At 32.8% G+C, this 10,695-nt stretch overlaps 1 protein-coding gene across 1 annotated transcript in view; it reads left to right on the plus strand.

Moving 5' to 3' along the window:
- Positions 1–675: 675 nt before the first annotated feature.
- LOC111624337 (histone RNA hairpin-binding protein-like) overlaps positions 676–10,695 on the plus strand; it is a 43,573-nt gene continuing 33,553 nt past the window's right edge. Inside the window, exon 1 of the mRNA XM_023367159.1 lies at positions 676–852. Coding sequence (XP_023222927.1) covers positions 815–852 — 38 coding nt within the window. The 5' untranslated portion in view covers positions 676–814. The remainder of the gene's footprint in view (positions 853–10,695) is intronic.

Below are 10,695 nucleotides of genomic sequence, written 5' to 3' on the forward strand. Positions count from 1 at the left end.
TCTGAAGTATAATTTTTTATTGTTTTTATATTTTTCAATATATATTTTGTTTGTACAAAATAAAAAAAAATAATTTTTAACGATACAATAGTCTTCGTTAGGCTTAACATCGACGAAAATTCAATGCGAAGCGACACGCAACGGAGAAAAATTTCAACACGGGATAAATTAATATATTTTTTCGTACATAATTAGTTATCCGAAAAATAATAAGTTATCCGAACAACCCCAGTCCCCAATTTATTCGGATAAACGACGCTCTACTGTAGTTCTAACCCATATCTTTTTTCTATTTATTAATATTAGGTGAATTGTTGTAATTTGCTGCGAGAAAGAAGCTATGTTATATGTTATTCACAATTTATATTGTGTTTATTATTGATAAGAGAGATTAAAGTTGAGCAAAAAAAAAAAAGTTAGGAACAGGTTAGAGACGGGGGATTAAGACAAAATAAGAAAAAAGTGAACTTTTAAGAAATTTGCGGGATTTTCCGGGATTCTGGGATAAGAACCGGGATCCCGCAGAAAAATTTAAATTTAAAATATTTTTGAATTTAATTATAAAATTATTTCTTTCCTTTTTACATAACTTAATAATTTAGTTTATTTTAATATTTAAACATTTTTTTTTTAAATTATAATTTATATAAACTTAATTATGTATGACGTGTTTCCGGTTTTGTATGTTTTGGCGGAAAATTGTATATGTTCGAATTGTCCGTTGCTCGTGTTAACTGAGATAGAAGACTGCAGTCCAGTTTACGAAATTTTTAACTAATTTTTTAAGTATTCCATTTTAAACATTTTATTGAAAATGCCTCAAAGATCGGTTTTATATGAGCGAAATGAATTGTAAGTAATTTTCTTTTAGTAAACATTGCATTTTACTCTATGGAATATTACTGATTGATTTCTTTGTTATTGAAAATTATTTTTTACTTTTAATAATTTCTTAAAACTTTGAATTTTCATAATTGAAATAAGAGTTTGAGAGGATATTCGAGATTAATAATTCATTACGAATGCTTTATTTATTTTAATTTGATTTACTTTTAATGAATCCTAATCAGGGCCTAATTCAAGCTCTGAATGATACTTTTGTGACGTTAACAGAGCTGTAGAGCATATTCATATGAACAAAAAAGTCAAATGAATCATATCTCTATGTGTGGCCCTTTGTGAGATATTCTCCTTCAGAGTTTTCAGTAGTGTGGTCTACTACCTATTCTTCGTGCTCCGTGTTGGTTTAATTAAGGCTGCCATTGATAGTATTGCCTTCTGCGCCATGAGTAGTCGTGCTCTTTGGTGCTTGCTGTCGCTCACATTTCTCTGTACGGGTGGGGCAAGCAATCCCATCCCTGACTATATAACAAAAAGTACATGAACGGTCAAGTGGGCTATTCAAAGCCTACTTATGTAGCCCATAAACAATCGATAAAATTTTGCTTAAATAGTTTATCTCTGTAATAATTCGGCGTTTTGTATTCTTTATTCTTTACCCATAAATATCATTAGAATATCTGACCACTGAATTGCCTGTTAAACATGTGATAAACTTAGCAAACTGTATAGTGTTACTCCAATTGTACCCCATTGTTGGTAAAAGACAGTGATTTTCATGTCTTGGGAGCTTTTAGCCATCACTAGTAAGGTCAAAAATAGTCAATTTTTAGCATAGTTTTAAGAAATAGTTCTAAAATTTTCACTTTTAAATTTTACCACATTATTGAGGGTCTCCAAAATTCAAGAGCGGCTGATTTTGGGAGGCTGTATCTTGCAAAAGGTCACATGTAGACATTGGATCCTTTGACTTTATTCCTGTGGGACATGGTCAGGGGAGGCCCTAGCAAGGTTTTCAGGTGGTGTGAGATTTCATTGTGGCACCCCACTGTAGAGACTAAAGATAACATACACTTTTTACATTATTAATAACTCAGACCTTTGAAAGATTAGCATAGTAGTAGTAGTAGTAGTAAAAAGTGTAAAAAGAAACAATATTTGTTTGAAAAGGTTAACAGTCTACCGAGTCAGTAAAGAAATGATGAAAGTAGTGGTATTTCAATGGCGGCCCTGAGGAGGACCTCCCACTTATGCTACACCTCTACAATGTTAAGTGCGAATTTCATGCTACATGTGTATACCTTTGAAATGCACACAATCCAGCTCACTGCTGTATAGAATTTATTTTGGTGGGTAGGGTTAAGTAGTAATAAGGTGATTGGGTTTTATTTTTTGCACAGACAATCTAGCATTGCATTTCCTGCACCCCCTATGACAGAGCCTGGTGCGGTCACACTGCCCCTGGGCATGGTCTACAGCTCTGATAGTCCTAATTGCCTCATTCAGAGCTCAACTGTAGCAAAAATACAAAATAAAAAGAAAAGTTTCAAATGTGGATATCATAAGCTAAAAGTTTACAATAGTGCTTAAAATAATGAAAATTGCAGTATAAAAGATGTTCAACAGTAAACACATTCTGAACACCTGGGGGAAAAATGATCTTAATAGATTAAACCTATGAAAAGGAGTCAAAAAGCCTGAATTATTTCTTATTCTTATTTCCGAGGAGGAATTCTTAAGATTATTGTAAAACAACAGATCATTAAAATATTTATAGAACAAAATCCTATCAAAATATTAATGTAATGAGATAAAGTATGTGCTCCTGGACTGGATCTAACAACTTCATAATATACGAAAAGCAAATTGGAGAATTTGTAAAATTTACTTCCCCTTTAATAAAGTTCAGTATTAACCTTTTTGAAGGAGACTAGAAGTTTCAGATGTTCAGATTGATAAACAATAGTCAATAATTGACAAAGTTAGGGGAAAAAATATCTTGAAGGATATTTACATGAGAGGATATTACAATATTGTCTCTAGAGATTGTCTCTTCAAATAGCTAAACATTTAATAATACAATTGATTTGTTGTTTAAATACTATGAAGTGTAATTAATCGACCACTAGGCATTCTTTCGTCCTTTTATTTTATTTTTTTAATTTAGTTGATATGTGTTGTTTACATGCTTAGGGCTGTATGTTGCCCTCTTCAGCCAACTAATTTTTAAAAATATACACAATTATTACATGACATTCAATTGACAAAAACAATACAAATAGTTTACAAACATGCCTTCAAATATCTATCTTTGGGAACCAACTATAATTAATGTTTAAACACATTTTACAGAGTAGGTGTATAAATCTGTATGGATTATTATTCCTAGCTGTTTGTTTGGAAAAAATTTTTCACCAAAATTACTTTACTATACATGCAAATCAGTGTTTCAAATGACGTACCTGTTGTAGTACTTTCAGGACAATTTGGTTGATGTTCATTCATATCCTTTCAAAGGTGATGCATATGTGGGAACAAATCTTTCATTTTTCCTTACAGTTCTATCATTTTCAGAAAATTCACAATAAATTAAAACATAACAATAAGCATGTTAGACTTGAGATAATGTACCTCTTTTGCTCTGTTAAAATGTTTAAAAACATCATGTAATAATTGTGTATATTTTTAAAATTAGTTGGCTGAAGAGGGGCAACATAGAGTTTGAAACATGTAAACAACACATATCAACTAAATTAAATAAATAAATAAAAGGATGAAAGAATGCCTAGTGGTTGATTAATTACATTTCATAGTGTTTAAACAACAAACAGTATAGCAACACAGTTTCCAATTGGCAAAAAATACAATTGATATGAAAACGAAAAGTTAAACATTGATAATATAAGACTCCAAAATTGTTAATACTGTCAATCTGTTTAATTGGATGATCTTTAATAATAAAGGGAGTCAAAATATTTAGGGAGATCAAAATATTTATGTGGAGATTAATAGTTAGATTAAAAGTTTCAGGAATTGAAGTCAAAGTAGATAAATCTAACTGAAGAGATATAGGATCTATATTAATTTCAGATCTTTCACATACAATAAAATATAAGAATTAAAAAATTAGGCTAAATACTGAACCCTGAGAATTACTGCAAACTGGAGCAAAAGAATAAATGGTAAAATCACTCAATGAATTGCAAATGCATGTCATAAAAAAAATAATTATTCAGCAAAGAGATAATTGAAGGGTGAATATCAAAATAAGTCCTTAAAATGTCAAGCAATCTTGAGGGCAACAGTGAGTCAAAGGCATGTTTGATGTCAATATAAACAACAAAAGATGGTGTTTTAGCTTTGAAATTTTCAATAGCAGATTTCAATTGTAATAAATTTGTGCACTTAGTGTGGTAGGTTATACTAGTGGTTAAACTTTTTCAAGCTTTAGTTCCCAAGAAAAACAGTTATAACTTGTGACTCCTTGTCTACAGTATATATCCTGTGACCCCTTTTCCATTGATTAAATTTGTATAATTTTTCCTCTGTAGATTATTCTTTGTTTTCAATTTTTTTTTAATATAACTTATTATACCCAAAGCAATTTTTTTAAAAATGAAAATGACACTATTGTTTCTGGCCCCCTACTTTAAGAAGCTCTGGCTTAGACTACAGTATTAGTAAAGAGAAATACAAACTTGAGCAAAGAGAAAAATATAATCTAACAAGCAAAGTTCAAATATTTTCATTATGGCTGAAGATGTACAGTAGATCTGTAAGAGTTAATCTTTTAGGAATAGCTATAATATATGAAAAGCTGTTTCAGTAATATTGGGAAAATGCAAGATAAAACAACTATAGCAATTGGCAAAATGTGGGAGAAAAAATAGCAGGAATATGATCAGGACTATCTCAAGAATTAATTAGATATGGTCTTCTGGATAGTCACAAACAAAAATGGTGTGTGAGTTAGAAGCAGAAATATGGTTTTAAAGGAGAATACAAAGCTTGATTACTTATTTGAAAGTAACAAGATGTGGTGTTATTTTCAAATTGTTCTAAACTACTTTGTATTATTTCTAAACTTTTGGAACAAGAAAGTGTTTAAAATGTTCCATTTGTACTTAAACAATACTTAAAAGAACAAGCAACCTAATAAAGTAAGACCTTGTTTAACGCTGCCTCGATTAATGCTGATTTGATATAATGCAGTCTGCTTGAAGCCTTAAAAAAGGTTCAAAATTTATGCTGATTCTTTATGATATAAAACTGGTTGAAATTAAATTTTCTATCTTCAGGACAGTTTTAACACGAATATACAAGCTGGCTTTGTATACAAAGCAGGCATGTTTAAACAGGTCTAATGAGTCAACATGCTGTTTTAACTGATTTCTCAGATCACAAATATCAGTTATTTTCAACTTTTCTACAAGAGATTTAACTGTTGCTGCATGAAAGACTGCATAAGTTAAAGTCATTTGTAAGTTCATGGTTCATTATAATAATCTCTCTTTATTGTGCATTTCTCATCTCCTAAAAATGTCTGAAGGAGATACAGGAAAGGACACAACATCGCTCTCCAAAGAGAGAGAGAGAGAGTTTAGACCAGGGGATAGCAATGCATCACCAAATGTGAGATTTACATTTACATGTATATCCTGCAAGTCACCAATTTGCACACCAGGCTACCAAAATAATTTACTAATTTATACTTATTTTTTTTTTATGCTGTCTGGAAAGAGTGACCAAAAGTAACTATCTATTCTAGCTATTATTTTAAGATATTGTTTAGTCATCTGTCTGCAAAATTCACATTTGCTGTAAATGGGATTTTTTTAAATTCTTTGCCCTGTGGGCACTGAGAAGGCCTCTCTTAGAAAGTCCATTATGGGTTTGGCCAGGTGGTGAGGAAAGGTGCCCAACATATCCTGATGGACCACCACATGAAAAATTCTTGGGAGTTTGGGATCTTGGATCCCCAGAGTGGTAGGCTGTCACCTTGACTGCTCTGCCATCCTGTTAACGGGGATTGTAATATCATGCACTTCATTCAAGGCGCTGTGACCGAATTTCTTAACAAGTTTTTCCTATATTCACATCTTCTTTCCTTGAGCTAGTCCCAACTGAGAGTTTTAATTATTTCTGACACACTGCTATCAAACTTATAGTTTCCCTGAACAAAGCGAGTTGCTTTATGCTGTACTCTTTCTAATTTGGAAATCAAACTCATCTTGTCCTGATCCCAAACCATGCATCAGTGATTAAACAGTGGCCAAACCAGCAAAAAATATGCCAATTCAGTGGACAGCTCCTGAGAAAATAACTGGATAAATTTGAACCATGTCTGTTGATTTATATGGTTATTTCCTAATTGTTTCTTTCATTCTCAGAGTACTCACGTAATAAGCATACCATTTAAATCTTTTCTCGCAGAAAAGCTGAAGATAAATGACCCCCATGATCTGCAGAATGTGCCAAGACAACACAAACTGACAGCTCCAGAGAAAAGTAAAATGTGATGTCACACGGTCTCCTAAGTGGTTGCCATAGCACTCACATACCATTTTCCTGATCACTTTCTTTGCAAAACAATTTACTTAAGAACCTTACAAAATACTGAGTTTTAAAAACTGCCAATTAAAGCTTACATTTTATTTTAGATTTATTTATTTCATATTTTTAGACCCAATTTAGGTTGAAATGTCGAAGAAAAGGCAATATGAGGAAAACTATTTATTGTTTGGTTTCACTTGCACCAAAGAACATGACAGGACACAAAAACCTGTGTGTTTTTGTTCAGAAAGCTTCTTGCAAGCAGAAGTATGAAGCCAGCAAAACTGAAAGTCCATCATAGCCTCTATCCTTAAAATGCATCTAAAGATCCTGATTTTTTCATGTAAAAAATGCTCAATTTGAAAAATCAGGGAAACTTCCAAAACTTGGATTTGCCTTTTCTTGAAGCATCCGATAAACTTGCTTACCAGATTGCCAAGCAGAAAAAGTTCCACACTATTGGAGAGACTTTAGTAAAGATATGTGCACTGGAGCAAAGGGGAATTCATCGATTATCTGATTCAATATATTGAAAGACATATCAGCTATTATAAAATACATAACATCATTTCACAAGGAAACAGCTTCTAGTTTTTCTAGGAAAAAATTGGAAGCTCTCGTCGATCATCGATGAATTCCCCTTCAGTATGCAACTGGATGAAACTACAGACATCTCTCAATGTATCCAGTTCTTGTTTTTGTTTGCTATGTGCATGCTGACTTCATCAAAGAAGAATTTTTATTTTGCTAGCCTCTTTTGGAAACTATGAAGGTCATCGATATTTTTGAAATGATAAAAAGTTTTTTACAAGCAAAGCTTTAACTGGAAATGAAAACTTCATTCTCTTTGCACTGACGGAGTTCCTGCAATGCTTGGTAATACATCTGGTTTTGCTGCTAAAGTGAAAAAAGAAGCTCCTCAAGACATTCTTGGGGAAGGTCTGGTAGTACCGGACGGCAGCTAGTATTGGACAAGCTTTGTTTCTAACATTTGCTGCAAGTAGCAGAACCTGTGAAGACACCAGCATGTTGGGTGAATAAAGAAAGTTCAGATTCCTGCCATATTTAGTCAATCAGTAGTGTTTTTGACATGTGGCAGAAAATTTGTTAGTTTTAATAGTGTTTTGAGTGAACGAAGATGACTTCTGGTTGTCATAGCTTGCCTGAAAATGAGAATATAACATTTATTGTTCTTTAACTTGTAGGCCAGAAATCTTAAGCATACTAATATGTATGTGGTAACCAATGTTTTGTTCTATGATGATTTGGGTTGTATCGGACAACAATGTTGCTGTTTGTATGAGACAGAGATGTTATGGGTTGTATCAGAAACAGTTTAAAATTGATAAAAATTATATTTTCACTGAATGTTTTTGTTTTACGAGTCAATATGGGTAAACTATGGCAGAATAAAGGAAAGAAAGAAGAAAAAGAAAGAATTTATGCAACTAAGAGAAAACTGCTGGGAGAAAATCATCCACATAAAGAGAAACAAAGAAAGAAAACAGTGAATAGGCGTAAACAGAGTTGGTAGATTAACTGGTCTTTCTACTAATAGTTCAAACTTAGCTAGAGACAATATTTGCCGCTAGTTGGCGCCACTGTTAGCAGGAGATAGTTGTTCTTGCTAGGTATATACTGAAGTCAGTGGTTTTGACCTATAATAATTGCTTTTTTAGCTACATAAAAATGCCAACATGCTTTGTGCCAGGATGTGAGGCAGGATATAAGTCATCGAACGAGAAGAGACATTTATTCCATATTCTTAGCGATAAGATTGAGGAGTGGATGCGATGCATTCCATGAGACAACAAGATGCTAACAAATAAATATTACGTTTGTGATGTACATTTTGTGAGTAGATTTATTTTAAAAACCTTCTCCCATGTTATATATGGAGAGAAAGTAGAAATTCCACAAGATCGCTGGGCATTAACGTCGGATGCATATCCATCAAACTTCCCTAATTGTCCTAAGTACATCAGTAAGTCTGTACCTCAAAAACTATCAATGCGATGTCTCACAAGAAATGAAGAACNCGAGCATAGGAAGAGTCAGCTGTAAATAGTTGAATTTCCTTTAATATATAAAATTTTCTCGTTTTTAACTCAGATATTTCTTCTGTTTTTTTTTTTAAAGGACTACTTATAAATACTATTTTAATTCGGTTTTGAACATTATTTAATCGTAATTGTCATTAATATTTATATTTCTATTAACTGTCACTTTCACGATTTTAGACTTTAAATTGATTACACTGTTTGTTTTTGCTTACAATTTGTGTTCTTTTTTAAATAGTTTTGGGAGTTTTCGTTAAGGGGAAGAAAACGTAGTCAAAAAATTCTATAGGCCTGTTCTGTATATTAGGTTGGGAAAAAAGAAATCCATTATTTTGTTGCTAGATGGCTTTAGTGATATATATCTTGTAAAGTATTGATGAAACAAGTTCAGACTTGTGCTCATTGGAAAAGTGACATTCCATACTAAAAAAATTCTTTTACAGTTTTTTGATTGGTCGATTCAGTTGTGAGTTATAGGGTGTAAAAGATGGAAGTTAACAAAGAGAAAATTAGGTATGTTTTACAATTTTGCTTCGATAAAGGCGAAAATGCAAGCCATGAGGCTGAAATTGTGAATGGTGTTTATGGTTTCAATACTGTCACAACCAATTATGCGCAATTTTGGTTTCATTGATTCCGTTCTGGTAATTTCGATGTTAAAGATGCACCTCACACAGGTAAGCCCATTGTCGAAAATGTCGATAAAATTATGGAAATGATCGAAGTAGACAGGCATTTTAGCAGTTGTAGTATCGCCCAGGAGCTAAATATTGACCACAAAACAATTTTAAACCATTTGCATAAAGCTGGATTCAAAAAGTTCATGTTTGCGTGCCACATGAATTGACGCAAAAAACATGATGGATCGAATTTCCTTCTGCAATGTCTTGATCCTGTCTTTAATCGATTTAATCCTGTCTTTGGCCAGACAGGATTAAATCGATCCATTTCTTAAATGGATGATGATTGGGGATATGAAATGGGTTACTTACAACAATATTGTGCAAAAACGATCATGGTCAAAGTGTGGTGAAGCAGCTCAAATGGTGGCCAAACCAGGATTAAAGGCCAGGAAGGTTTTGCTATGCATTTGGTGGGACTGGAAAGGAGTCATCTACTATGAGCTGCTTCCATGTGGCCAAACACTAAATTTGGACCCCTACTGTCAACAATTGGACCATTTGAAGCTAGCAATTGACCAGAAGCGGCCAGAATTGGCCAACAGGAGAGGTGTTGTGTTTCATCAGGACAATGCCAGGCCACACACATCTATAGTGACTCGCCAGAAACTCAGGGAGCTTGGTTGAAAAGTTTTGATGCATCTACTTTATAGTCTGGACCTTGCACCAAGCAATTACCATCCTTTTTTTATCATTGCAAAACTTGTGAAAATCCACTTACTTGTTAGTTGAGTTTTTCACCAATAGGGACCAGAACTTCTATGAGAGAGGCATTATGAAATTACCTTTAAAATGGCAACAAATTATAAAACAAAACGGTGCATATTTGACCCAAGTCGGTCAATCCACACCATATTAAATAAAGTCTTCATTAAACGTAAAAATAATGGATTTCTTTTTCCCCAACCCAATATTATTAATATGGGATGCCTTCGGGATTCCCGAGAACTCTCTGAATCAGGAAGAAAAGGGAATGATGAAAATTATATACAGTAAATTATAGAAATGTTAAACCATGTGTTAAGACAGGATGGATTTAAAGTGTTACAAAAAAGGAGATTTAGGGTGGTGTTGGAGTTTATCAACTTAAGCCCATATCTTTTTTGTGTTGTTATTTTCGAAACCGTGTTTTTTGAATACATTGGACTTCGAACTCGCATTTGAGTTATAAATAAACACTTGGCTTTATTTCCATCATTTTAGTTGATACGCGACGACAGCACGTTTCGGGCATAAAGCCCCTCATCAGTCAACTAAAAAATATATACAATTTTTTAAAAAGTTTACATAAAATATCTTACAAACATAATTAAAATATCGTATGTTTCTTACCATATTCGATTTTAATATATACAAGGTCTTAATTGGCGCACGCAACTTATTTTGCAATAAGTGAAGTAATTTCATTAAAGATTTGACAGTATTCAGGAGTTTTTGTATATTTGACAATATCCAGGAGTTTTATACATATTCACATGCATATCACAAGATAGAAACAGACATTTTGTTACACTATTCTTTTTTAACCTGCATTACATACTGCATACTGTGCATAATAAATT

This window comes from Centruroides sculpturatus, unplaced genomic scaffold (assembly GCF_000671375.1).
Source record: "Centruroides sculpturatus isolate CEXI.00-Female unplaced genomic scaffold, Cexi_2.0 scaffold9, whole genome shotgun sequence".
In the NCBI taxonomy this organism is placed as follows: Eukaryota; Metazoa; Arthropoda; class Arachnida; order Scorpiones; family Buthidae; genus Centruroides; species Centruroides sculpturatus.